The sequence below is a fragment of the Mus pahari genome, chromosome 10 (assembly GCF_900095145.1).
Source record: "Mus pahari chromosome 10, PAHARI_EIJ_v1.1, whole genome shotgun sequence".
Lineage (NCBI taxonomy): Eukaryota > Metazoa > Chordata > Mammalia > Rodentia > Muridae > Mus > Mus pahari.
Genome location: NC_034599.1, coordinates 114,526,355 through 114,552,734, shown reverse-complemented (window position 1 = coordinate 114,552,734; position 26,380 = coordinate 114,526,355). Strand labels below are relative to the sequence as shown.

At 49.0% G+C, this 26,380-nt stretch overlaps 1 protein-coding gene across 2 annotated transcripts; it reads left to right on the top strand.

Moving 5' to 3' along the window:
* Positions 1-4,197: 4,197 nt before the first annotated feature.
* Sec22c (SEC22 homolog C, vesicle trafficking protein) lies at positions 4,198-26,380 on the top strand. Of its 2 annotated transcripts, none has more exons than XM_021207417.2 (7): positions 4,198-4,299; positions 12,832-13,040; positions 16,726-16,889; positions 19,245-19,424; positions 21,257-21,375; positions 23,587-23,652; positions 24,534-26,380. In XM_021207417.2, the coding sequence occupies exons 2-7, from the start codon at positions 12,859-12,861 to the stop codon at positions 24,732-24,734; spliced, it is 912 nt and encodes a 303-aa protein (XP_021063076.1). In that variant the 5' UTR covers positions 4,198-4,299; positions 12,832-12,858; the 3' UTR covers positions 24,735-26,380. The 2 variants fall into 2 exon arrangements, with proteins under 2 accessions (XP_021063076.1, XP_029399208.1); XM_029543348.1 differs by having other exon boundaries at positions 4,218-4,299; positions 24,557-26,380.

Sequence of the window (26,380 nt, the reverse complement as noted above, 5' to 3'; positions counted from 1 at the left end):
AGGCCAGCCTGGTCTACAGAGTGAGTTCCAGGACAGCCAGGGCTATACAGAGAAACTCTGTCTCGGAAAACACACACACACACACACACACACACACAAAATGAAGGTAGGAAGGAGGTTGGGTTCAAAGAAGAGCAGTTGGGGGTGACTGTGGGTGAGCAGCCCAGGCGAGATGGATACTGTGAGAGAAATGTACACTTAAGGAAGGAGACCTGGTGGGCCTCAGTGACCAAATAGGGAGGAAGATGCAGGGGGAACTAGGGATGGTGCGTGTGAGTCCTGGGTTTGGCATCTCAGAGAGTCATAATGCCATTTTTGGAGTCAGGGAACAGGTGTAGGGTTGGGGGAGCTGGACCGAAGGCAACAGAAATGTAGTCTGAGGTTATCCCATGTGAAAATACTGAAGTTCATGAGTATTTGGGTCTGGAATCATGAATGAAGTCTGGAGGGACAGAGCTGTGATAAACATCACTTGGGCAAACTGATTCGAGTCATGTGGTAGATAAGCCTGCCCAAGGAGAGTGTGGTGGTTTCTGTTATGCAGAGGAAAAGAAGCTGCAGAAGAGATAGGAGGGGAAAGAGACTAAAACCAGGGAACTGTGTGTTTGTGTGTGTTGGGGGGTAGGACTTAAAGAAAAGCGAGAGTGACTTATGAGTAACCAGTGCGGAACAGACAAGGTAAGACTAAGTCTTTGATGTCATTCAATGTAGACTTGGGCAGCCATGAGAAGAGGCAGAAGTCAGGATTTCAGGGTGCTTAGAAGTGGTGGGAAGAGGGGAGGCACTGAATATTCAGTCGTTAACTGAGTTTCCCAGGAGGTTAGGCTGCAAAGAGGATAAAGAAAATGTAGGATGCTGGGTGGAGAGTTGCCAGCAGCTAACACCCAGCACTTTCATGGTTAGTTGTTCTTCAGTGACAGAGGTGCCTGGGAGGGCAGAGAGGGGTCAGAGAGTGGGAGGGAAGGGAAGGGCACAAGGGCGATTTGGAACTGGGTGTTGGGAAGGTTGGGCGAGAACTGACTGGGCACCTGCTGGGTGCATGAAGGACCCGGCTGAGGCTGGCATTGTGTGCGCAGCAGCATTTACAGCCCGGGAGGACACTGGTGGTGGACCAAAGGATGACTCGCAAGGGTGTCAGTGTGTCAGAAACAGTGTGATTGATGTGATCACCCCTGGACTCCCAACCCATGGGAAACGAAGTGAAAATTTAAAAAGAATTACTGAATGGGACAAAGTAGAGGCACGGTGGCAGTGTGGGAGGGAGGAAGCCAATGGGGGGGGAGGACAGAGATCAAATGTCTAAAGTTATAAATAACTGGTCATGGAAGCTGTCTGCGGAGACGTAGAGATTGTGGGGGTGGACAGTTGAAAAGGCTTGCTTGGAATGGAAAGCCTCCGGAGGGGACAGTGGCCATGAGTGGTCAGTGGTTGGAGATGTGGGCTGGGATCTCAGGCACTACACCTTACCCATTTCCCATTTTATTCTACGGTAGAGCCTAAGACTCACCAGGTGTGCCAGACAGAAGGTGAAGGAACATTCTATCTAAATCACTCATGTCTCAGATACTAATATCCCAAGGCTTCATCACATTATTTTGGTTTTAAGACAGTGTCTCACAAAGGATGACCTTGCGCTTCGGATGCTCCCATCTGTATCTTTTGAGTGCTGGGGCTCCAGATATTATTGCGGTGCTGGGAACAGAAGTCGAGGCTTCACTCATGCATGCTCCACAAACACTCCCATGCATGCATGCTCCACAAACATCCCCTCACGGGCACCACACGCCAGCCTGGAGTTCTTTATTTTTGCTTTTTAAACATTTTGTTTAGACTTATTTATGTGGATGAATGCTTTGCCTGCATATGTGTATGGGTACCACATGCCTGTCTGGTGCCTGTGGATATCAGGAGAAGATGTCAAGTCATCTAGGACTTACAGATGTTTGTGAGCCACTATGTGAGCGTACAGAGTAAAGCCTGGGTCCTCTGCAAGAGCAACAAGGTGATCTGAATTCCTGAGCCAATTCTCTAGTCCTCTTGGTTTTGGTTTTTGGTTTTTGGTTTTTGTTTTTTTGAAATAGGGTCTCTGTTCAAGCTTGCCTAGGATTCACTATTTCGCCCAAGCTAGCCTCAGATGCATGGCAGGGCTCCTCTACCAGCCTCCTAAACACTGGTGTGAATACTGGGTGTGAATACTGGTGTAAATACTGAAAATACAGGTGTGAGGCACTACCTCCTGTCTTAGTTAGGGTTTTATTGCTGTGAACAGATACCATGACCAAGACAACTCTTATAAGGACAACATTTAATTGGGGCTGGCTTACCAGTTCAGAGGTTCAGTCCATTATCATCAAGGTGGGAACATGGCAGCATCTAGGAAGGCATGGTGCAGGAAGAGCTGAGAGTTCTAAATCATCTGAAGGCTGCTAGCAGAATACTCACTTCCAGGCAGCTAGGATGAGGATCTTAAAGCTCACATGCACAGGGCCACACCTACTCCCACAGGGCCACACCTCCTAATAGTGCCACTTCCTGGGTTGAGCATATACAAACCATCACAGCTGCTAAATCCAGAGTTTTCTAGGTCTAATACCAAATATCCTCTATGTAGACAGGGCACCCAGTGGACAGAATGTTGGTCTCATTCATGTTTTTCTCCTTTGTGAATGTTATGAACTAGCCTTATTGAGACTTGTTACAGACAAGCCCTGACTTGGTGTGGGAGGGAACCATGGCATGACTTGAATACCAGAACACAATAATGCCCAAAGGCTATCTTAGACTGTCACAAGTCTTCCTGTGTTCATTTTGTAATTTGTCTGTGGTTACATAAGCCCTGCTTTCATTTCCACCCACAAGAGAAATGCCGTTTAGAAGTCCTCGCTCAGCTCAGGTCTCTCCATGTAACCCGTCTATCCAGCTGCTAGGCTGGCACCCATTGTGGGCTTCTCCACAGAGATGGAATGGATAGGCTATATGAGGAGAACATGCTCATGTGGTGACAGAGGCTGAGAACCAGGGGAACCAGTTCTGGGGTTCACTGACTTGCACTTGGCCTCAGAATCAGGAAAGCTGGGACTGGGGATGTGTCCCAGTGGGTAGTGCTCTTGGATAGAAGGCAGGAAACCCTGGGCCTGAGCTCCAGAGCCACACAAGCTTGCTGTGGAAGCACACATCGGTAATCCCAGCACCCAGGAAATGGAGGCAGTAGGATCGCCTTCAGAGTCACAGTCTACTACATAGTGAATTCAAGGTCAGCTTGGGATACACAAGACCCTGTCTCAAGGGATAAAAATGAAGTATCCGTGAAGCTGATGGTGTAATGTTAGTGAGAAGCTGAGGTCCTGAGAGCCAGAGACGGAGAGTTCCAAGGAAAGCCTAGAGTTCTGATGTATGAAGAGGGTCACAGAGCTGACCCGGGGTTTTGTAGTTGTTATTCTATCAACAGAGATACATCCTCAGCCCCACGGAATTCTGTGCACAAGCGAATGTCTCTGAAACACACCAACTCTCCTTTGCGGCCTGAGACTTGGGGAAGCTTTCCCTGAGCCCCAACTCCAAGACAACTGTAAATTCTCTTTGGAACCCATGCTTCTGTGAAGCATGACTCATGTTTAGACATCAGAGTTCCTGCCTGGTGCGCTTACACCGCTTCTCTTGATTTGGTTTCTGTGTTCACACTTCCTGTGTACACAGTGAGCGGCACACAGAGGTGCTCAGCACTTGTCAAAACAGTAAGGGCCTTAGTGTGCTACCCAATCTCCCTCCAGCCTCATAGCGAGGTGTGTGTTGCTCGGGGATCGGACTTTGGCACCTCCTCCAAGCTGGCAGAAGGCTGTGCTCTTCGGATCCTCTATCTCGGGCCTCCTGCCCAGCTGCGTAGCCTGCAAGAACCCACGCCCAGGGAGTGTCACTCCAGTCACACGGGGCCTAGACGCCTCTGGAGAACAGCCCCGTCCGCTCCAGACCAGGCATCGAGGGGACATCGGAGCCTCTTCACACAGTTCGAGGTGAGACTCGCATGTGGGCCTCGGGCCCCGCGGAAGAGACGCGGGCCGAGGGGAGCAACCCGGGCCAGCCCTGGTAGATTCACGCAATTCCCGGGTCTGAACAACTGGACAGCAGAGGCGCCCCACGATTGGTCTGTTTGGCGTCGCTTAGCAGCAGCGAATGAGAGCTCACGGCGTGCGCACGCGCACCACATCCTACCTCCTGCTGCCGGGCCGCGGGTAACCTGCACCCCGCCGGCCGCCGGGGTGGGCTGTGGTGGCCGAGGTGGAGTTCGGCCGCGGGGGCGAGGTGAGGTTAGCGGGCCAGGCGGGCGTGGAGAGGTGGGGTCGGGGTCTAGGCCACCGGGCTGCAGCCCGGGCCGGTGGGAATCCGCCGAGGCCCGGCCCCCTGCACGGTGTGTACCTGCGGGGATGCGCTGCCCGCTGCGCCTGCTGCCCGGGGCGGGGCCGGGGCGTGTCTCGGGAGGGCGGGGCGGTTGTTCTCTTTTCGTAGACTGAACTCTAGTCCTGTTTCTTGCTTCTTTTGAGAGCAAACTTTCCTTCGCCTGCTGGTCTAGCAGAACTTGGCTTCTTCAAGGCCTGCCCCCCCCCCTCCGCACCAACTTTCCTGGACTTGGATAACCAGGGACAAAGAACAGAGCAGAGCTGGGGTCAAGCTTGCAAAAAGCCAAATCCAGGGAAGGAACTGTATTACTTCTGATGAAAGGTGCCGGTGCAGTTTGCGGTTTTGTAAAACGGGGCCCCATGGCCTTGAGCTTGGGATCCTTCTGCCTCCACCCCTTGCCCCCCAAGTTCTGGGATAACAGGTGTATGGCCTCCATGCCCAGCTCGGTTGGTGTAGCTGGTGACAAGATCAGAGAAACTAAAGCAACCCTCAGTGCAGAGCCAATGCTAGAGCAACGTGTCTATAAAAGTCTACACAGAGAGTTTATTCAGGTATAGAACCTGTCAGGAAAATGAAAACAGGGACAGCTTTGAGTAGCCTGACATTGATATACAGGATTCATTCGCACTGCAGCTTTCTCCGGAAGACAGTTGTAGACAGGTCCCTAGAGATACCGCTTAAATGTTTTATGGAAACAGAGAGGACATCTTGAGGTTTCAGAAAGAATTTCAGATCAAGGCGGGGGTGATGGTGCACATGTTTAATCCCAGCACTCAGGTGGCAGAGATAGAGGCAGTGCATAGCCAGACAGGACAACTGACTTTAGAGTATAATACACTAGGTAAGGAGAGGTGGTTTTATTTTATTTTATAGACAGGGTCTCACTATGTAGTCCTGGCTGGTATGAAACTTACTGGGTAGGCCATGCTGGCCTGAGATCTACCTGCCTCTTCTAAGTATTGGGATTAAAGGTGTGTGCCACTGGGCTTTAACTCCCACAGTTCACCCACCTCTTGGTTCTGTTTTAGACAGGCTGTCCTGCAGCCTAAACTGCCCTTTAACATGCCACTTAGCTGGGGATGACTTTGAACTCCTGACCTTCCTGCCTCCACCCCCCACCCCCCAAGTGCTGGTATTATGAGCTTAAGCTACCACACTCTGCTTCTCAAGGGGCACTTGTATCAGCAAGTCTCTGATTAGAGATTGTTTTTTGTTTTTAAACATAGTTTCACTATAGCCCAAGTTCCTGGGTGCTGGGATTACAGGTTTGAGACCCACACTGCCTCTGGTTAGGTGTTGGCAGTACTGCAGTGGAGAAGGCTTCTTCTTCTTCTTCTTTTTTTTTTTTAAAGATTTATTTATTATTAGTATTATATCTAAGTACACTGTAGCTGTCTTCAGATGCACCAGAAGAGGGCGTTGTTGCTGGGATTTGAAATCAGGACCTTCGGAAGACCAGCCAGTGCCCTTAACCACTAAGCCATCTCTCCAGCCCGAGAAGGCATCTTTAGAAAGACGGTAGCTGTGAACTTGGAGGTTTGGTTTTGCGGTCCACATGCCATGGAAAGAATATGGAACTGGGAGACTGAAGCCTGCTTCTACCTCCTGATCCTTAGTTTTCCTCCCCTGCGATGTGGTCCAAGCTCTGAGCACTTAGCAGCGTTACCCACACGGAGGTCCTGGTCCCTCTGCGCCCCTGGGAGATTGGGCTCAACCCACTGCATACAGTGGCTTTGTGTTTGTAGAAATCTGTGCACATTCCCCTGTGTGCATCGGACAATATCTGCATTAATTATAACACCTACATAGTGTGCTGTGTGTGTGGTTGTTGCATATTACGTTGTTTAGGGTATCGTGGCAAGTCTGTACATATTCAGTACAGAAGCAGGTTTTTTTTTTTTTTTAGTATTTTCCATCTGAGGTTGGCTGCGTCTGCAGGTTGAGTCGCTTCTCGGCCTTTGACTAAGGTCAGGTACAGAGGGATGGCCGTGACGCTCCTCCTGTCCAGTTCAGCTGCTTTCTGCTCTCAGCCCTTAGACTTGATCTCTGTCTCCCTCTGTATCTCATCCACGAGCAACGGAGCCCACGGATCCCAAGCTGGGAATCGGGTCTCAGATCTTGTATTAGAGAGTGAATCCATCACGGGCTTCCTGTCCCCTTAGCATTCCTCACTACTGCGCCTGCGATGGGCGCTTGTACCTGGCTGTACTAAATTCAGCTCCTTTTGCTGGGTTAAAATTGTGTTTTGCCCCTTGCTTATGTCCTTACATTGGGGAGATTTGAGGGAAAGCTAAAGAGTAAATGTGAGAGGAAAATAAGAATAAAAGAGTAGCCGGGTGGTGGTGGCGCACGCCTTTAATCCCAGCACTTGGGAGGCAGAGGCAGGCAGATTTCTGAGTTCGAGGCCAGCCTGGTCTACAAAGTGAGTTCCAGGACAGCCAGGGCTACACAGAGAAACCCTGTCTCAAAAATAAATAAATAAATAAATAAATAAATAAATAAACAAATAAATAAAAGAGTGGCTTTGGTATAGCAACAAAGTGTGTGTGTCCAGCAGGGACAATCTGTGATGTATGTATGACAGAGCAGGACAGTCTGTGATGTATGTATGACAGAACAGGACAGTCTGTGATGTGTACAGAGCAGGACAGTCTGTGATGTATGTATGACAGAGCAGGACAGTCTGTAATATGTACAAAGCAGGACAGTCTATGATGTATGTATGACAGAGCAGGACAGTCTGTGATGTATATATGACAGACCAGGACAGTCTATGAATGTGTACAGAGCAGAACAGTCTGTGATGTACACAGAGCAGGACAGTCTGTGATGTGTACAGAGCAGGACAATCTATGATGTATGTATGACAGAGCAGGACAGTCTGTGATGTGTACAGAGCAGGACAGTCTGTGATGTATGTATGACAGAACAGGAAAGTCTGTGATGTNAGTCTGTGATGTGTACAGAGCAGGACAGTCTGTGATGTATGTATGACAGAACAGGAAAGTCTGTGATGTATGTATGACAGAGCAAGACAAATTGTGATGTACACAGAGCAGGACAATCTATGATGTATGTATGACAGAGCAGGACAGTCTATGATGTACACAGAGCAGGACAGTCTGTGATGTATGTATGACAGAGCAGGACAGTCTGTGATGTGTACAGAGCAGGACAGTCTGTGATGTATGTATGACAGAGCAAGACAAATTGTGATGTACACAGAGCAGGACAATCTATGATGTATGTATGACAGAGCAGGACAGTCTGTGATGTGTACAGAACAGGACAGTCTGTGATGTATGTATGACAGACCAGGACAGTCTGTGATGTATGTATGACAGAACAGGACGGTCTGTGATGTATGTATGACAGAACAGGACAGTCTGTGATGTATGTATGACAGACCAGGACAGTCTGTGATGTACACAGAGCAGGACAGTCTGTGATGTGTACAGAGCAGGGGTGTTGCAAACCTGATAAAGAGAATTAGGAAGTGGATTAAGATGTGTATATAAGCTAGACAGTGGTGGCATACACCATTAATCCCAGCACTTGTGAGTCTGAGGCAGGTGGATATTTGAAAGTTCAAGGCCAGCCTGGTCCACAGAATGAGTTCCAGTATAGTCAGGACTGCACATCAAACACACAAACAAGAAGCCACCCCAAAATAACACACAAAACATGAACATGGACGTTTGGTCATCTTCCATGCTTCTGCTGACACAGAACACCACCTCAGAAACCTTCTCTCTCTCCAGTTGTTGTGTAGCATCTTCAATGTATGTATGGTTCAGAAGTATGGCAGAGACACTGCAGAAGTACATTTCTTGTTTTGGTGAACAGGAATACGATGACTTCCACTTCCTCTTCAGTCTGCTAGGCAGGGTTTGTTGTTTTGGTGGTGGTGGTTTTGTTTTTTGTTTTTTGTTTTTTTGTTTTGTTTTTCTGAGACAGCGTTTCTCTGTGTAGCCCTTGGTGACCTAGAACCCGCTCTGGTCTGTCCATCACCACTACCCTGCTAAAATCAGGGTTAGGGTTAGGGTTAGGTGGCCAGGTGGACAGCAAGCACCTTTATTCTGTGTGATGGTTCCAGACCAGCCTTGAACTTGTAGTCCCGCCTCCGCCTGGGTGCCAGGATGGCAGGCATCATCTAATGCAGGTTTGCACTCCTGTTTTAAAGTGAATGCTAGCTGTCTCCGAGGTAGCTCTGTATATGTAAATGTCATGCTGATGATGACATTTACATAGGACTCTTGTAGAAAGAAGCCCACCATGAAGACCTGATGCTAATTTCTTCTTTTTTCCTTTCAGTTTCTGAAATACAGTCACAGGAAGTTGCAAAGATATTACAGAGAGAGTTACCATGAGCCCTTCACCTGGTTTTACTTATTTATCTTGTGGCACTAAGGATTGAATCCAAGGCCTTGTGCATCTAATTCTGACCTGCATCCCAGCTCTTTATTTTTGTGACAAGGTCTTGCTGCATAGCTTAGGCTGGTCTTGAGAACATTATGTAGAGGAATTCATACAGTATGCAGTCCCAGTTTTTTTACTTTTTCTTGATGATGATGATAATGATGATTACAGTTCTGAAACTCAAATCTAAAGCCTCACGCCCATGTTATTCAACGTTTCCACTAAACTCCCACCCAGGATATGACCTTTAGATACCAGATTTTCTCAGTCAGCAGGATGCTCTGATTTAATATATATATTAAATACCCTGTTTTATATATATTAAAAACAGAGTTTCTCTGCATAGCCCTGGTTGTTATGGAACTTACTTTGTAGATCAGGCTGGCCTCTAACAGAGATCCACCTGCCTCTTCATTCTTATTTTAGATTTATTTTATCTTTACTTACATACCCTGTATATGTGCGTGTCTCTAAGGATGTACACTTGAGGGCAGAACCTGGAAAAGTCAGAAGAGACTTAGACAGCTGGAGTTACAGCTGGTTGTGAGCCACTATGTGGGTGCTAGGAATTGAACCTGGGTCTTCTGGAAGAGGGAGGTGGTGGTCTTAACTGCTGAACCATCTCTCCAGCCTCTAGACTGGTTTTTAATGTGAAGCTTTTCTGGTTTTCAAGGCTGCACCACCCCCTGATTCTGAGTAAAGTGAGCAGGTTTTGTTTAGTGGTGGGAGATGCGCCCTCTCCCTACTGACTGCTTTGAGGTGCCAGTTCTTCTGACAGTAGGCCTGAGATGTGTCACAGAAGGGATCGAATGTGATCCCACCACAGGAGGGATCGAATGTGATCCCACCACAGAAGGGATCGAATGTGATCCCACCACAGAAGNAGAAGGGATCGAATGTGATCCCACCACAGAAGGGATCGAATGTGATCCCACCACAGAAGAAGGGATCGAATGTGATCCCACCAGTTGCCTTCCCGCCTGCTGCCTTTTAGAATCTCTTTGTGATTGTTCTATAGCTGATTTCCAGGGTTTTATCTGTACTTAGTAGGGCCTGGAAACGCCTACTCTGCACTTTGGAACAGAGCAGCCACATCTCCCCTGCTCTCCCCTTTTCTAGTCTGAGTCTTGGAGGTCAGGTCTCACTCTGTAGCTCCAGCTGACTTTGAACTCAGGACCCTCCCCTCTCAGCCTCTGAAGAGCAGGGACAACAGGGCTGTAGGCACGCCCTCTTCTTCGTGTGTAGGTTAACACTGTGGTAGCTCATGGCCCCAAGCTTACAAACATCAGTCCCCACAAAGGTCAGCCTCCCTTTCTTACGAGCTCTTCTTCCATCCTTGGAACTGTGGTTGCTCACGGTGCTGGATGCTGGCACTGGGAGCTTTGTGCATAGTGCGTGGATGTTCTACCGCTGAGCTTTAACATCCCGCCCCAGCATGCATGTCACTAAAGGAAAATAGTGTGTAAAAGCGTTGTCTCCATTTTTAAACTTCTTCCTCAGCTGCGTGTAAGTTCCTCAGCACCTCGGGCAGCTGCGTCTCAGTCCCTCAGACACCGGTGACATGTCCGCAATGTCACCTTTATTCAGTCATCAGAGATAACTTGAAGGATTTAAAGGTTTCCGTCTTGGCAGCTCTTGTACAGCGGGACAGAGCTGGAAGCAGCTAGAACTTTTAGTTGCCCTATTGAGGAAAAGCAGGTTTGGTCAGCAAAAGCCTTGTTGGTGAAGTTCAGTTCTTCTGGGTCCTTCTGATAGCAGCCAGACTGGTTCTTAGGATTACCATCACCTGCAAACCCATTTTCCCCTTGCAGTCTTAGTGGGCACCTGAATGCAGTGGGCATTCTACATCAGGGTGCGGGCCTATCTGAATCCTTCTGCTATAGCTTTGATTCATTGACTTTTTCATTTTTCTTTCCTTGTGCCATACTGACCATGTAAGGCCTTGCTAGGAGTTAGTGTTTTGAACCCCAGGGTTGTTCTGTTCTCAAACTGCTCTTGTATTCTTCCTCTATATCAGTTTAAAAACATTTCAAAAATGTTCTTTAAAACCAGTTTGGTTGACCTCTGTGCTCAGTGTGCTTCTCTTCTTCCCTGGCGTCAGTCTCAGCACTGGCAGTGCAAGGCTATGAAGCCTACAGTGCCCTCTGGTGGCCACTGGCAGTGCAAGGCTATGAAGCCTACAGTGCCCTCTGGTGGCCACTGGCAGTGCAAGGCTATGAAGCCTACAGTGCCCTCTGGTGGCCACTGGCAGTGCAAGGCTATGAAGCCTACAGTGCCCTCTGGTGGCCACTGGCAGTGCAAGGCTATGAAGCCTACAGTGCCCTCTGGTGGCCACTGGCAGTGCAAGGCTATGAAGCCTACAGTGCCCTCTGGTGGCCACTGGCAGTACAAGGCTATGAAGCCTACTGTGCCCTCTGGTGGCCACTGGCAGTGCAAGGCTATGAAGCCTACAGTGCCCTTTGGTGGCTCCTGGCCATGCAAGGCTATGAAGCCTGCAGTGCCCTCTGGTGGCTGGCCTGGCCCTGCAGGTGCTGTGGGGAATTTGAAGCCTGGCTTTTGTTCTTAACAGCTGACTAGTGGAAGTGCTAGACCAGGGGCATTCAAAGAGGTGGCTGTCTGACAGAGAGCAGGAGTCAGTCCAGTCTGGCAAGCCTGAAAGGTTTTGAGATGAAGGGGCTGAGATCTCCCTTGCTCTCTTTCTCTCTCTCTCTCTCTCTCTCTCTCTCTCTCTCTCTCTCTCTCTCTCTCTCTGTGTGTGTGTGTGTGTGTGTATGAGTATATAGGTGTGTGTGTGTATGTGTATGTAGGGGTATGTATAGGGGTGTGTGTAGGGGGGGTGTAGGGATGTGTGTAGATATGTATGTGTAGGTGTATGTATATATAGGTGTGTATGTGGGTGTGCATAGGTGTGTGTGTAGGTGTATGGGAAGGTGTACAGGTGTGTGTGTGTAGAGGTGTGTGTAGGTGTGTGGTGCATAGGTATGTGTGTGTATGTAGGTGTCTATGTGGGTGTGTAGGTGTGTGTTTACCTGCCCCTGAGAAGGGCAGACTAGAGGCCAGGAGTGGTGTTGGTGTAAGGCTGTCTTCCTGGCCTGTGCTACTAGTGTTTTTATGAATCCTACTAAACAAGAGGGCCCAACAGACAGGATCACAAAGAGGGATGTGTAGCATGGAAGGACCAGCCAGAGCTGTTTTGGCCACCAATGTAATCCTCTGAGGCCAGCCGTTGCTGGGCTGACTCGCACACAGATGCGTAGGCCCTGTCCTGTCCAGATGTGCAGTGAAGTCAGCAGGTAGCACAACCGGACAGCTCTGTGGCCGTGCAAACATGGTTTCCTTCCGCCCTGACAAGTACATGGCCCAGATCTATTTCCTTTTGTTTCTTAATGTGTTCACACAGCGTGACCAAGTGTTTAGTATCTTACCATGGTGTGATTTGCTAACTGACTCCCTTCAGCCATCTGTAAGGGCTCAGTCATCATCTTGAAGACTGACTGGCTTTGTATCAGAGAACAGAAATTCCGGAGGATGTGCTCCGTCAGCTCTGCAGCTGCCTTCTCCCTCTCTCTGCCACCACCACTACGATGCCCAGACTCCAGCACACCCCTCCATTTCCTAGTGTGGCAATTGAACTGCTTAGCACCTTCTTCCCTGGGTAACCTGACATACACACCCTGCCGTTGGGTCAGGCACTTCCTGTCCCTATAGGGCCCTCATCTCTGTAACCTGCTGCTATGGCTATGGCTATGGCTATGGCTATGGCTATGGCTATGGCTATGGCTATTGCTATTGCTATTGCTATTGCCATTGCTATTGCTCCTGAGCCCTGCTGGACCCCCCTCTTTCCCCATCCCTTTGTCCCTCCTCCCAGTTTGCTTTGCTTCCCTCTGGGAAGGGAAGTCTTCAGTAAAGAGGAAAAGAAATGCTACAAATGAGGGAGGGAAAGCGTTGGAGGTGACATAGGACAAACTATTTCATTTCCTGGCTTCACTGACAAAGGGTCCTTCCTTCCTTCAGGTGTCCTCATGACTTCTCTCTCGGACCATGTCCATGATCCTTTTTGCCAGCATCGTACGGGTGAGGGATGGACTTCCCCTCTCAGCTTCCACTGACTTTTACTACGCCCAGGAGTTTCTGGAATGCAGGAGGCAGCTCAAGACCTTAGCCCAGAGGCTGGCCCAGCATCCAGGCCGAGGCTGTGCAGAAAGTTGTGACTTCCGTATCTAGTACGTAAACACTTCTCCAGGACCCGAATGTCAAGGTGGCACTGCTAAAGGCAGCTTGGGTAAAGGGAGGTTCAGTCTCAGCAGTCGGAGGCTGCGTACACTTGGAACAGACTAAGGAAGGAATGGTGTCCATCTTAGAGCCCGATGGAGCACTGCTCACTCCTCTGCCGTCAGAGAGCACCCACGTGTGTGCACCTCTCCTGTGGGTACCCTTCAGCCCTTTTGTTTTCCACTTAAGTACAGTAGAAGGAAGAAGATAGGAAGCTACAGTAAAATGCCAGTGAGAGAAAAGGGGAGACCCAGGATAACCCTCAGCCAGCTTAGATGCAGCTGAGGTTGGCCTTGAACTTCCCATCCTCCTTCAGTGAACAGGGGAGTGAAAGTGGTTGAGGGTGAGTCTCTCTCAATTCGGAGACTTAAAGTGAGACTTAGATTTTTGTCCTGAGTTCAAATCCCAGCAACCACATGGAGGCTCACAACCATCTGTAATGGGATCCGATGCCCTCTTCTGGAGTGTCTGAAGACAGCTACAGTGTACTTACATATAATAAAAAATGAATATTTTTTTAAAAAGAGTAAAATTACAAATATTTAAGAACAAACAAACAAACAACAAGTGGTAGACATTCCAACATGTGCTACGGTGTCCACACTGCGGGGCAGGTGCTTTAGATGCCGTTGCATCTGGTATGCAGGGCTCCTCCGGGCACCTCTTTGTCAGTGCACCAGGGGAACAGAGGTGGATGTGCCATGATGGCATCTGTCCCTGGCAGCAGTCACATCCTGGCTTGGGCCCTGAGAACCTGTCTTTGGCAGCTGTCTGGTCTCCTGTATAGTGAGACCCCTATACAGCCTGATTGCAGGGGTGGCAACCAGTGGCTGTCAGCTCTCAGCTGCAAGTTTCTTTACTCAGAATTGTTTTCAATGCTCCCAAGGCCAATTCCCAGAGGAACTGAAGACACTGGTTGCTAATGAATCATGGGGAACAAGATAAGGTTTCACCTTCTCACCCACTGTCCACACAANCCACAGCTCCCTCCTCAAGGAGCCAACTGTGAGTAACTGTGGCTCGGGACCATGGATTCCTGTTGCTCAGGATACAGTTTTATGAACTGTTACAAGCAGTTACAGAACAAAGGAAGTCATAAAACAAGGCACGTTTCAAACANCTTGGTAGAAACGTCAGGCCGACCTACTCCTGCGGAGGAGGGAGTCTCTGCTGTGGGTCTCATATTCTAGCTGCTAGACGTTCTTAGCTATTCGCTATTATGTCATTTCAAAAGGATTAACCTGACAGTCACAAAGATCATAGGTCAGACGCAGGGGTGGGCAATGAATGGCTGCTAGGAGGCCAAGAATAGCCCAAGATAAGTTGGCTCTGGATCTGCAACATCCCAACTCCCCATTAAGTTCTGATCCCCAAAGGCCTGTCATGAGCCAGAGCCCAGATGAAAAGGAGGAACGGACTTTAGCCCAGTACTTGGGCTGGAAGCACACAGCGTTAAGGATGTAGGCCCCTTGCCTGCTCTTCTCTCAGCTCCATTTCAGAAGGAAGAAAATTACAGAGACATGAGATCATTCAGATTACAGCACTTGGATCTGGACCTGACTACTCTGTCCTCACCCTTAGCCTCCACCCAGCTGGTGGTCTGCACCCTGCTCCGAATCCAAACATGTACCCTCTCCCTGTGTCTCTGCGTGCTGTGGGTGCACGTCGGCACGTTTTGTTCACATGCCGGAGCTCCAGGCTGACGTTGGGGATCCCCCTCCACCATTCTCACCCCCGTCCATTGATGCAGGTCTCCCACTTGAGCCCAAGCTCTCCAGTGCAGGAAAACCAGCTACCCAGTTTGCTCCTGGGAGCCTATCTCTGCTTTCGGAGTGGAAGCGTTTCCTGCTGTAACCATTTACCTGAAAAGAAGTGACTTAAAGGAGTCTGGGCTCAGGGAGGCACAGTGGCAGGAGCCAGAAGTCCCAGTGTGGTGGCAATCCTGAAGGAGAGAGTGGACAAGAAATGGGACCTAGCTGTCAAACTTCAGGGCCAAAACCGGGCCTCCAGCTGGAGTCAGAGCATGAGCCCGTGGAGACTGTTAGTACAACAGGGGAGGCTCCCCTGTAGGGTGGGTGCTGGCAACGTTGCTGCTAGAGGCTGCGGACGCTTCGTGCCCTAAGGACTTTCCTGTGCTTCCAGTGGCCTGTGGCACCCTTGGCTGAGTCAGGCAGGTCAGGCAGGGTCACGTGTTTTCCAGAGAGGAACTGAGGTCAAGCAACTTAGCCCAGGCTCCAGCAAGCTTGCAAGTCAGGATTTGAGGGCAGCCAGTTGGTGCCCAGGTGTGCTGCCCACGTGTTTGGTCCTTTCTTAATGTTGAGACATGAGGCAAGAACCCCTGGAGGTCAGGGCAGGCTTCAGCAGCAGAGGGGCTTGTTACAGACTTTACACCTGAGATTTACATATGCCTTTGTTTATCAAGTCCTTCTTGTTCCTTTCTTATAATTCTTACAATTTTTACAAGTGGCGAGAGAAGTTGGGGGTCAGTTAAGGCATTTTAGGGTCACTTGGTCTCAGAATCATAAAAGAAATGGAAGGTGTCAGCTATGCTGGGTGGAAGGCTGAAGGGTGCTGGCAGGCAGGGTGGTGGCTGGAGACCTCAGCTGTCCCCCACAGAGCAGACTACTCTGAGATGCCGCTGCCACTGCCACCGCCACCACCTCCTCCTCCTCCTTCTCTTCTTCTTTTTCCTCCTCTTCCTCCTCCTCTTCCTCCTTCTCTTCCTCCTCTTCCTCTTCTTCTTTCTCTTCTTCCTCCTCCTCCTCCTCCTTTGAGCAGCTTCTACATGGAGCTCCAAGAAGGTAGTTATGCACAACATCCTTTTCCTGAAAAAACTCTATGGTATCACAATCAAATCTAAAAAACAGGATGGTAAAATGTTCTACTATGTTGCTTTTTCTTGTTTTGCTTGTTTTTATGGCTCCGGTGGTGGGCCCCAGTGGCTTGTGCACACTAGAAAATGTATGGTGCACACGCACTGCATGTGTATACATAATGTGTGGTGCACATGCATACATACACGTGAACACAAATGTGTAGTGCACATGCACACATGTGCACATATAAATGTGTGAGCACACAGCTACACATAAATGTGGTCATTCCAATGCCATGGCATGCCCGGGGAGGTCTGGTTTCAACTTTTGGGACCTGCTACTGTCCCATCACTTTGTGAGGTCAGGCATCTCTTGCTTCTACTGTACTGCATATTATGGCCTAGCTCGCCTATGACCTTCTGAGCAATTCTGTCTGTATCTCCCATCTTGCTCTAGGAGCGCTTGGACTGCAGATGCATGCCACCACATCTTTAATGTGGATTCTGGAGCTGCAACTCGGGTCATCAGCCGTGGCTGCAAGCCCCACTACGTACTCAGCCATCTTAGCAGCTTTAGTCTTTTCTTGAAAAACAATTAAGATAGATTTATTTTATGTGTATGAGTGTTTATGTATGCACCAAGTCTATGCCTGTAGTCCTAGGAGGCTGAGGCAGGAGGGGCATTGGCTAAAGGGCCAGCCTGGGCTACATAGATCCTGACTTTAAAGCAAAGAAAATAAAAAGACAGACAATAACAAGGAAGTTGAGGTGGGGTTGCTCGGCCTGTTTCCTGGCAGCTAAGATGTCTCCTTCTCTTTCAGTTTTTCATCATCAGGGGACGTGGCCTGCATGACCATCTGCTCGCGCCAGTGCCCGGCAGCCATGGCCTTCTGCTTCCTGGAAGCTCTGTGGTGGGACTTCATGGCTTGCTACGACACCACCTGCGTCGGCCTGGCCTCCCGGCCCTACGCCTTTCTTGAGTTTGGTGTGTGTCTGTCTTTCATGCTCCTCTCCTCTTGTGTGGTATTATGTGCAGAGAGGGTGAAGTGTAGGTTTGGCCTTAACCATCCAGGAAAACCGGGAGGTGATGCGAGCACTCGCCCTGGATTTCATGGCAGTGGGAGTGGGCACGGAGCTTACACAGTGGCTTTCTGTGTCTTCAGAGCCTACGGGGAGGTGGCGAAAGGGTGAGGCCTGTGTAGGCTATTCACCACAGGCCCCGGAAGTTGGGGTCAGCAAACCACAGCCTGGATAGACCAGAGTGTGCTATAGGAATCAGATTTGTGATGGTTTGCCCAAGACAGGATTGACCAGGAGCAGGAACCGTTTACTCTCTTACACTTGGAGAAAGTTCTGCTGACAGCAGGTCTGGGTTGGAGCCTCTGAGGGAGTGTGAATGAGCCTGGAAGACAGAGAACGCTTCCAGCTGCTGTGGTGGTTACGCGCATATTTCTGTAGGAGTTTGTTTATTTGTTGTTTTTCCTCTGTTTTGTCCAAGCATCAGGCTGTAACGGTTTGGAAATGAGAAAAATGTGGTCCTTCCCTCAAGCAGGTTGACAAAGGCTGCTTTGGAGGAAGACATCGCTGTCCTAAGATCAGCCAGAAGGTTCTCTGTGATCCCACGCCTACAGCGCACGATAGTCGTGGGGCATGCCTAGTTTGGCCAAGAGTCGTTCACTTTGAGGCCTAGGGCAGCGCTTCTCAACCTGTGGCTGGCAGCCCTTTGTGGGGAAGGGAGGGGGTTCGAACAATCCTTTGAAAGGGGTCACCTAAGACCGTTGGATACGGTAGATATTTGCATTGCAATTCACAACAGTAGTTGTGAATGCTTCTATCTTCACTTATTACACTTATGAAGTAGCAACAAAAGTAATTTTGTGGTTGGTGGGGATGGTCACCATAGCAGGAGGAACTGTATTAAAGGGCCGCAGTGTTGGGAGAGTTGGGAACACTGCTCTAGGGAGCAAGAGAGGTGGGCAGTGGACGTTTGGTATCTGGGATGGACTAGAACAGGGACCTGGAAGTGTTTGGCACCGTCAGGTGTGAGGCCAACACTTAGGCCATCTGGCTATGACTGCCAGGGTCTTCCCTGTCCCTCAGTGACCTCCGGCCTGGGGCTGTCACTTTCAGGAGCAGCAATGTCCAGGTGTGGGGCCTCCCTGTGGCAGACCTGGGAGGCTTTCGTGAAGCTGCTGCCCTGGGCCCCTCTAATTCCTGTCTGGGTGGTGCTGGCTGTCTATAAGCAGGCCACAGCTGTGGCTCCCATGGCCCCAGTTGATTTGGGGGAAAATGAAGCTGCCTCCATTTGCCCTTCTCTCTGTATGGGCCTTCCTTGCAGAGCAGTGAGCTGTATCAAACCGGAGACCTTCCCTAGCACCACCATAGCTCCTTGGAGTCAGAGAACAGTGATATTAGAAATATGTGATTGGGCTTCCACTTCAAAGCATTTTAGGCCAGGCGTGGGAGTGCACTGGAATCCTAGCAGTTGGGACATCAGGAGTTCAAGGCTATCATTGGCTAAGTAGCAAGTTTGAGGCCAGCCTGGACTATACGAGTCTTTAATTTAAAACAAACCAACAAAATCGTGTTATGATTTGTTAGAGTGGATCAATAGTGATATAACTAAAAGACTCAAAGCCGACACTTCTGTCCCGGTTTGTTTCCTCTGCCTGTGGGAAACGCCACGACCAAGGGCCACGTGGGAAGAAGAGGGCTCACAGTCTGTATACACAGCTAACCATGACGGGAAGTCAGGGCAGGAACTCAAGGCAGGAACCTGGAACGGGTACTGAGGCAGAGACGTGGAGGGTGCTGCCTCCGGGCTTCATCTCCACGGCTCGTTCAGTCTGCTTTCTTAGAAGCCCTTAGCCGGGGTGGCACTGAGCCCACGTGCTCAGCCCTCCACGTCAACCATAACTTAAGAAAATGGTTTGTTCAGTGGCCAGTCTCCTAAAAGCATTTCTCAGCTGTAAAGTTCCTTCTTCCCAGATGGCTCTAGCTCATGTCACATTGTGTAAAGCTCAAATACATCCAGCACACCTTCCAGATACGCATTCCCAGCTTGTACAACAGAGTCCCACTTAGAGACAGCCTGAAGGGGCAAGCTCAGTGCTTCCTGCCAACCCTGAGGTCCCCGAGGGCTGACGGCTTCTCTGCAGCCACACTTTAATTATTTTTCTTTGAAGAAGTGGTTCAGACTAGTGTTAAAACGCAGCAATCACCTGACCTCCGATAACTGACTCTGTTCGGAATCTGACTTACTGGTTGCTTAGCAACAGGCGCTTCGCTTCCCATCTGCACTATTCTGACGATGCTCAAATTGGCCTCTCTCTTTCTGCAGACAGTGTCATTCAGAAAACAAAGTGGCATTTTAACCACATGAGCTCCTCCCAGATGAAGAGTGGCTTAGAAAAGATCCAAGAGGAGCTTGAGTTCCAGCCTCCAGCAGTCCTGTCCCTGGAGGACACAGATGTGGCAAATGGCATGCTGAACGGCCACACCCCAGTGCACTCTGAGCCTGGTAAGTGCCCAGTGTTCTCTGACAGAGATGAGGGGATGCATGTCAAGTAGGCTAGCAAGAATATGGATTTGTTTACAACATGGTTTGTTGTAAAGGACAAAACCAAATGGAGCCTTACTGTTGTGATCGAGGCTTGCTTTAAGGAAGTAATCAGTGACATTCTGGAGTTTCCAGACTGAACAGCCAGGGAGGTTGTTGAAGGTGAAGTTCACGGGCTTTAGTGTTCTCAGAACTACACTATTGGAAGCCATTCATTGGACTCTGTGGGGTCTCCTTGACTTGCCACATCACTGGAAGCCCTGACCCTCGTCTCCTGTTGGAGGAAGACTGTGGGGAACGTAGCATCTAAGAATCCTGCGATGGGGGCAGCGACGTGGATCTGCGCAAAGCCGAGTCGCCAAGCCCGAGCTCCTGGGTTTGATCCCTGGAGACTCCATGGTAGAAGGAGACTGCATCCAGTTGTCTTCTGACCTCTGTAAGAAGGCCAGGGTGCATCTTACAGCGAGACCTGTCTACACCGTAACAATCTAATTCTTTAAAACCTCTGTACTAAACTCATGGCTTGAAATGTAAATGGCATATTAAATTTGTGTTTGTGGCATATTAAATTGCCTGTGGCAAATGAAAGTGGTTTTTGGCTTAATGAATTTAAACCAGTTAATCCCAAGATTGGCTCACCTGCCAGTGGGCAAGCTGTCCCAGTCATGTTGGGGGACACGGGGCCTTTGGAAGAGAAGACTGGATTATTGAGCCCAAATTTCTCCCTTGCCTTGAGTGAACATAGGGACACCTTTGTGACGTATGTTTTTTTTAAACACTTAGACAAGAGGAGGAATCCTGAAAGTGCCAACTTGCCCATCTAAGACATTTTACTGTGGTTTCCCTCACCTTACTGTCCCCAGGCTAGAGGCCTCCCAGGTAGCATGTTCTGTTCTAACAGGAACTCAAGTGCTCTGTGCGAACTAACACACTAACAGTAGGTGTTAGCTGGGCTATGGTTTACAGGGCGTGTGTGTGTGTGTGTGTGTGTGTGTGTACACACTTGTGTTATGTGTTGGGAAATGTCAGGACCAGAAAGGATGCTCGGGAAGGGGCAGAACAGGAGACCGGGCAAGACAGCATCTGTGAACCAGAGTCCCTTTCAATTGTGACCTTTGGGAAGACAGCAAGTCTGTTCCCATTATCAGTTATAGTCTAGATATTCAAACTGTCATAGATCAAATACCTCCTCTTCCTGGGTATTTTAGAATTTAAAAAGTTATCTGCTATGAATAATTCTGGATGCCCACATGACACTGAACAGTGTTTGTATTGGAAAAAGAGCAGAAAAGTTTACAACCTGAAGACCGAGGCAGATGGTGAGGGTGCTTCTAGAGTCTTGACAGCCCCTAAAGCCTGCAGCAGCAGCTGAGTCTGTGTTGGGACCTTGTGTCTGGAGGGTTGCTTCCCGGAGTCACTGACACTCACGTCCCCTGCTCACAGGTGTCTCTGCACCTCACTCCAGGTGCAAGTCACCCCTGGCTAAAATAAAAAGGGGATTAAGTCCTTACAAATCTGTGCTTGACACAAAAAAGACCTTTTAAAAATTATAATTATAATAATAACTATTATTATTATTACTACTTTATTTTTCCTGGAAGAAGTTTGCCTCCGTTTCTGAGATCCGTTCATTTCTCGCTTGCCCTGCTAACTTCTGCCGCTTTGTAAACATGCGCATTTGTGGTCTGCGTTTAGCATGTGAGCCCATTAACAGAGGTCTAGTTAGTGGTCTTGTTCACCTTTCTGTCAGAGACAACTCTCACAAGACACTCTGCTTTCTGTTTCCTGTGAAGCTCCGAACCTCCGGATGAAGCCGGTGACAGCTCTGGGTGTCCTCTCCCTTGTTCTCAACATCATGTGCGCGGCCCTGAACCTCATCCGTGGAGTTCACCTCGCAGAGCATTCTTTACAGGTGACCCTATTCACAGGGTTTTTTGTTTGTTTTTGGTGGTGTTGGGGATTGATCGCAGGACCTTATGAACACTTCGGCCTGGACCTTTTAGCCCGGAGCTACATCCCCAACTCTTTTTACAAGTGACAGGAGGTAATGATATGAGATACATTTTTTTACCAGATTGTTCGTGTTTTGTTTCGGTTTTGGTTTTTTATAAATTGTTCGAGACAGGGTTTCTCTGTGTAGCTGTTCTGGATCTCACTCTGTAACCCAGGCTAGCCTCACACTCTGTAACCCAGGCTAGCCTCATACTCTGTAGCCTAGGCTAGCCTCACACTCTGTAACCCAGGCTAACCTCATACTCTGTAGCCTAGGCTAGCCTCACACTCTGTAGCCTAGGCTAGCCTCACACTCTGTAGCCTAGGCTAGCCTCACACTCTGTAGACCCAGCTAGCCTCACACTCGGTAGCCCCTCTGTAGCCCAGGCTAGCCTCACACTCTTCCAGCTGCCTTTGCCTCCTCAGTGCTGGGTCAAAGGCATGTGCCACCACTGCTCAGCACTGGTAGGTTTTATGAATGTTAAAAATTGAAATACGATAGTTTAGAAATTTAAATCCAAAGCTGGACATGGAGCTACTCCTCTGCCATCCCAGCTCTGGGGAGGTGGATGCAGGAGGATTAGAAGTTCAAGCTCATTTTCAGCTACATACGCATTCTGGGCCAGTTTAGGGTATCAAATAAAAGATTAAAACAAAAGACTTACTCTTTTTAATAAGTTGAACAAATCTGGAAGGATCCCTCTTGTTACTGTCCTTGGGAGTTCTGGGGTTGCTAAGATGCAGACAGCTTTGCCGCAGGGACTCTGGGCTGCCTCTTCCCCTTAGAACCAAGGCTGTGTTAGCATCAGGATGCAGGTTGGATTCTGACACTGTCAGGATCTAGGGAAAGACGTTATCACCGTGTCACGTGTGGCGACAGAAGCCTCTTCTCTCCGTCAGAGAGCGCCACATCGCCACATCCTGGTGCCCCAGTGAGCATTCCTTTAGTCGGCCACTGATGGGGAAGCCGCTTTCTATTTCAAGGCTTTTAAAAAATATTTCTTTAAAATATATTTAGCAGTATTTCAAATACTTGACAAAAGAATCAAATTATTATTAGCTCAATCAGGTAGTTGTTGTTTTTAAAGATAGAGCCATAATGTTTTTGTAGAGTTTTTTGTCTCATCTTGCTTTGTTTGGGTTTTCTTTTTATCTTACTGGTCTTTTGCTTGTATATTATGGTTTCTCTGTGTGCATGTGTGTATGTGTGTGTGCATGTGTGTGTGTGTGCATATGTATGTATGTGTGTGTATGTATGCGTGTTTACATGTGTGTGTATGTGGGTGTGCATGTGTTTAAAGATTTATTTATTATATGTAAGTACACTGTAGCTGTCTTCAGACACTCCAGAAGAGGGCGCCGGATCTATTTACAGATGGTTGTGAGCCACCATGTGGTTGCTGGGATTTGAACTCAGGACCTTCAGAAGAGCAGTCAGTGATCTTAACCGCTGAGCCATCTCTCCAGCCCCGCATGTTTGTTTTTTTAAAGAGAGGAAGAAAGTATGGATTTGATTGGGTGAGGAGGTAGGAAGGTGTGTGACAGGGGAAATTGTGGTTAGAGTATATTAGAGTATGAATTTTCAGTTTAAAAAGCAGTAAGTGCTCACAGCAGTGCTTATGTTGACTACAGAGTAAGGGGTGGTGGCTGTGGGTGTTGAACCCAGGACGCTGATGTAGACTGGCTCCTTTGAAGAGCAGGATCAGGCCTGCTAGGAGAGAGGTGGTTGTGATGACTGGTGGGCTGGTTACCACGTCTCATCTTTGACCAGTGTGTGGTGTGGGTCAGGCCCTTGCCAGCTGCTTGTTGTAGAGCCAGTACCTGGCTGGCAAGGTAGTTAAGATAGACCCTGCCTTGAGGTTCTCATGGCACAGGGCAGGGACAGCACCGAGGAGGAGGCAGGGCCCAGGGCGGATGAGAAGGGGTGGGAGCTCATTCCCTGTGAGGACAAATCACTGAGACCTGGGACAGGAGTGCACAAGGTCCGTCTAATCATTGAAAATGGTCACATGCCAACGCTGGGTCTGCCTAGGCATCACCGTACTGTCAGTCACACCAGAGAGATGAGGGCAGCAAACTTGGTCCCACAGTGGTTCCTTTCAACCTTTCTTCTGTGCCCCCATCTATCCAGGTTGCCCAGGAGGAAGTTGGAAACATCCTGGCTTTCTTTATTCCTTCTGTGGCCTGCATCGTCCAGGTGGGTGCAGTCCCTGACTAGGGGCTTTTCAAGACTGCAGGCTGGTGCCTGAGGGAACTGTGACACTTAGTGTGGCTGAGACTCAGGAGAAACCGCAGCAGGAACCCACAGCTTCTCCCCCACAGCAGGAACCCACAGCTTTCCCCCACAGCAGGAATGCATGGCTTCCCCCCACAGCAGGAACCCACAGCTTCCCCCCACAGCAGGAACCCACAGCTTCTCCCCACAGCAGGAATGCATGGCTTTCCCCCACAGCAGGAACCCACAGCTTCCCCCCACAGCAGGAACACATGGCTTCCCCCCACAGCTTCCCCCCACAGCAGGAACGCACAGCTTTCTGTGTTAGTTCGTGTTAGTTCATTCAGCTATCGTGGTCCCAGAGGAGGACCTCACAGGGAGGCCACTCAGTCCTGGGATAGTCTCCCTACCTGGTCTGCTCGCTACTGTGTCTCTCTCTCCCTTGCATCCACAGTCTGGACACCTGCCTGTGTGTCTCTAACACCCCTCTTCCTGTGACACCTGTTGCATTTTCTTTTACATTTCTTGTTCATCCAGTGACTAGCAGCAGCTGGTCCTGGCTTTGCTGCAGCAAATTCAGTTAATAAGTGAATGCATGCAGGTGTCAGTTAGTAAGTGAATGCATGCAGGTGTCAGTTAATAAGTGAATGCATGCAGGTGTCAGTTAGTAAGTGAATGCATGCAGGTGTCAGTTAATAAGTGAATGCATGCAGGTGTCAGTTAATAAGTGAATGCATGCAGGTGTCAGTTAATAAGTAAATGTATGCAGTTGTCAGTAAGTGAGTGAATACACGCAGCTGCCTGTGCCTGACATGACTCGAGGCTGCTGCTCTCTGATTGGGTGTGCTGTGGTCTCATTGCAGTGTCATCTGTACCTGTTCTACAGTCCAGCCCGGACTCTGAAGGTGCTGCTGATGCTGGCCTCCATCTGCCTGGGCAATGCATACCTGCACGGGCTGAGGAACACCTGGCAAATCCTCTTCCACGTAGGAGTGGCTTTTCTGTCTTCATATCAGATCCTGACCAGACAGCTACAGGAGAGGCAGTCCGACTATGGAGTGTGATGAGGGCATCTTGCAGTGGATGGCACCTTTGGTTTTTTTCCCCCTCTGGAAGGCCAGTCTGTGTCCACTCCTGCTTCTCAGCTTCACTTCAACCTTCCATCCTTGATGCTCCCAAGGTCACAGATTCTGGCAGGTGCAGCGGAGGACCCGGGGCTGCTGGTTGCATCCTGGTCTGTGTGGAACGTTTGTGCAGAACCGCCAGCTGAGCCAGGACAGGGCAGCTGGAGCAGGAGCTTGCTCAGAGAGCATCTGTGATGGCCAGAGTGGCGGTATCATGCTCTCCCAAATCTAATGATAACTTCAGACCACTAGATTCCATAATGGTAGATTTAGTAACTGGCAGGTGTCTGTGAGGAAACTCTTCAAAGTTGGCGTCAGTTTGCGGGTTCAGTGTAATTCAGTTTTCCTTACGGTGTCAGCACAGGGTAAATTAAAGCTTGAGAGTACAGTTCACAAACACAAGCTAGGTAAATTTTGTTTACGTTTTTGATAACTTGGGTTCGATAAACTTTTGGAATATTTAAATATATTTTGGATATAAATTGAAGCTCATTCAGAATGAAGCAAAGTTAGGCTGAGAAAATGCTAAAGAAATTTGAGTTTATTTAATTACAGAGACCTTTTATGGTGGTGGGGCTTTATGGATACCGATGTGGTTTATATTTATTTGCAGAACCTATCTGAATTATGTAGTATGGATTAATAACCAGTATCACTGGATCATAAGCACATAGGCCCAAGCAGATGCGGGGACTTCAGGGTCCTCTCAGAGGGGCAGAGTGGAGGGGAAAGGCCAGGGTTTCAGAGATCCTTGGCAGAAATGGGGGAGGCTGCTGTTTTCGGCCTTTGTTGTGGCAGCTGGGTGCTCGCCACTGTAGCATTGCTGGAGATGTGGCCCTGCGCACCTCCTCCTAGAGAAGCCTCCCAAGTTAATTAGTGCCCCAAGCCTCTCTTGAGCGTCTTAATTAGAGCACAGGGCCTCATTTTATGGACAGGTATGAAGTAGGTGTTAATGCTCGAAAGCTTTGCGTAACTGGCACTTCTCTGTAAAGCTGCTATCGCTTGCTTCTGGGTAAGAGCCCCCGTATCTGCAGTGTGGGTGTCTGGTGGTACCCAAGAGACCATGTTGGGGTTCACCCCTCTGGTTTGTTCTTGGAATATATCCACAATTTCGTGGGTTGACTCATGAGGCTCCAAAAGTGATAAACCCTATTTTGGTAGTTTTTAAAGGAGAAAACCATCCCAGAAGTTGCAGAGTAGCAGGGAAAGACAGAGTATGGGGTTAGAGAATCCTGTTAAATTGTTGGATGTTACTGGTACCCTGTGTTAATCAGCCCCCAGGTGTCATTTCAGGAATGAGACTGTGTGACTCAGAACTGGATTGAAAAGGTATCTCCATTGTAATTTTCTTTCCTTATAAGAGAATTTTCTATTTTTAATCAAATCTGCAATGTCTGGGTATGAATGTCGTATTGGCAGCTTCCTTGGATGTGAACTTCAGCCTTGCGTCGATGTTAATCTCACACCTGTGTAGCACACCTGAGTGTGTTCATGTCTACAGTGCAGGCAAATGCTCACTCTTCCTGACAGAGAATTTTGAAGTGGGAAAAAGGAAGGCAGAGGAGAAAGAAAATTCTTTTCATTCA

Coding starts and splice junctions, on each gene's coding strand:
- Sec22c (XM_029543348.1), top strand. CDS start 12,859: ATGTCCATGATCCTTTTTGCCAGCATCGTACGGGTGAGGGATGGACTT. Junction 16,890..19,244: donor CTACGCCTTTCTTGAGTTTG/GTGTGTGTCTGT, acceptor CTCTTTCTGCAG/ACAGTGTCATTCAGAAAACA. Junction 23,653..24,556: donor CTGTGGCCTGCATCGTCCAG/GTGGGTGCAGTC, acceptor CCTGTTCTACAG/TCCAGCCCGGACTCTGAAGG.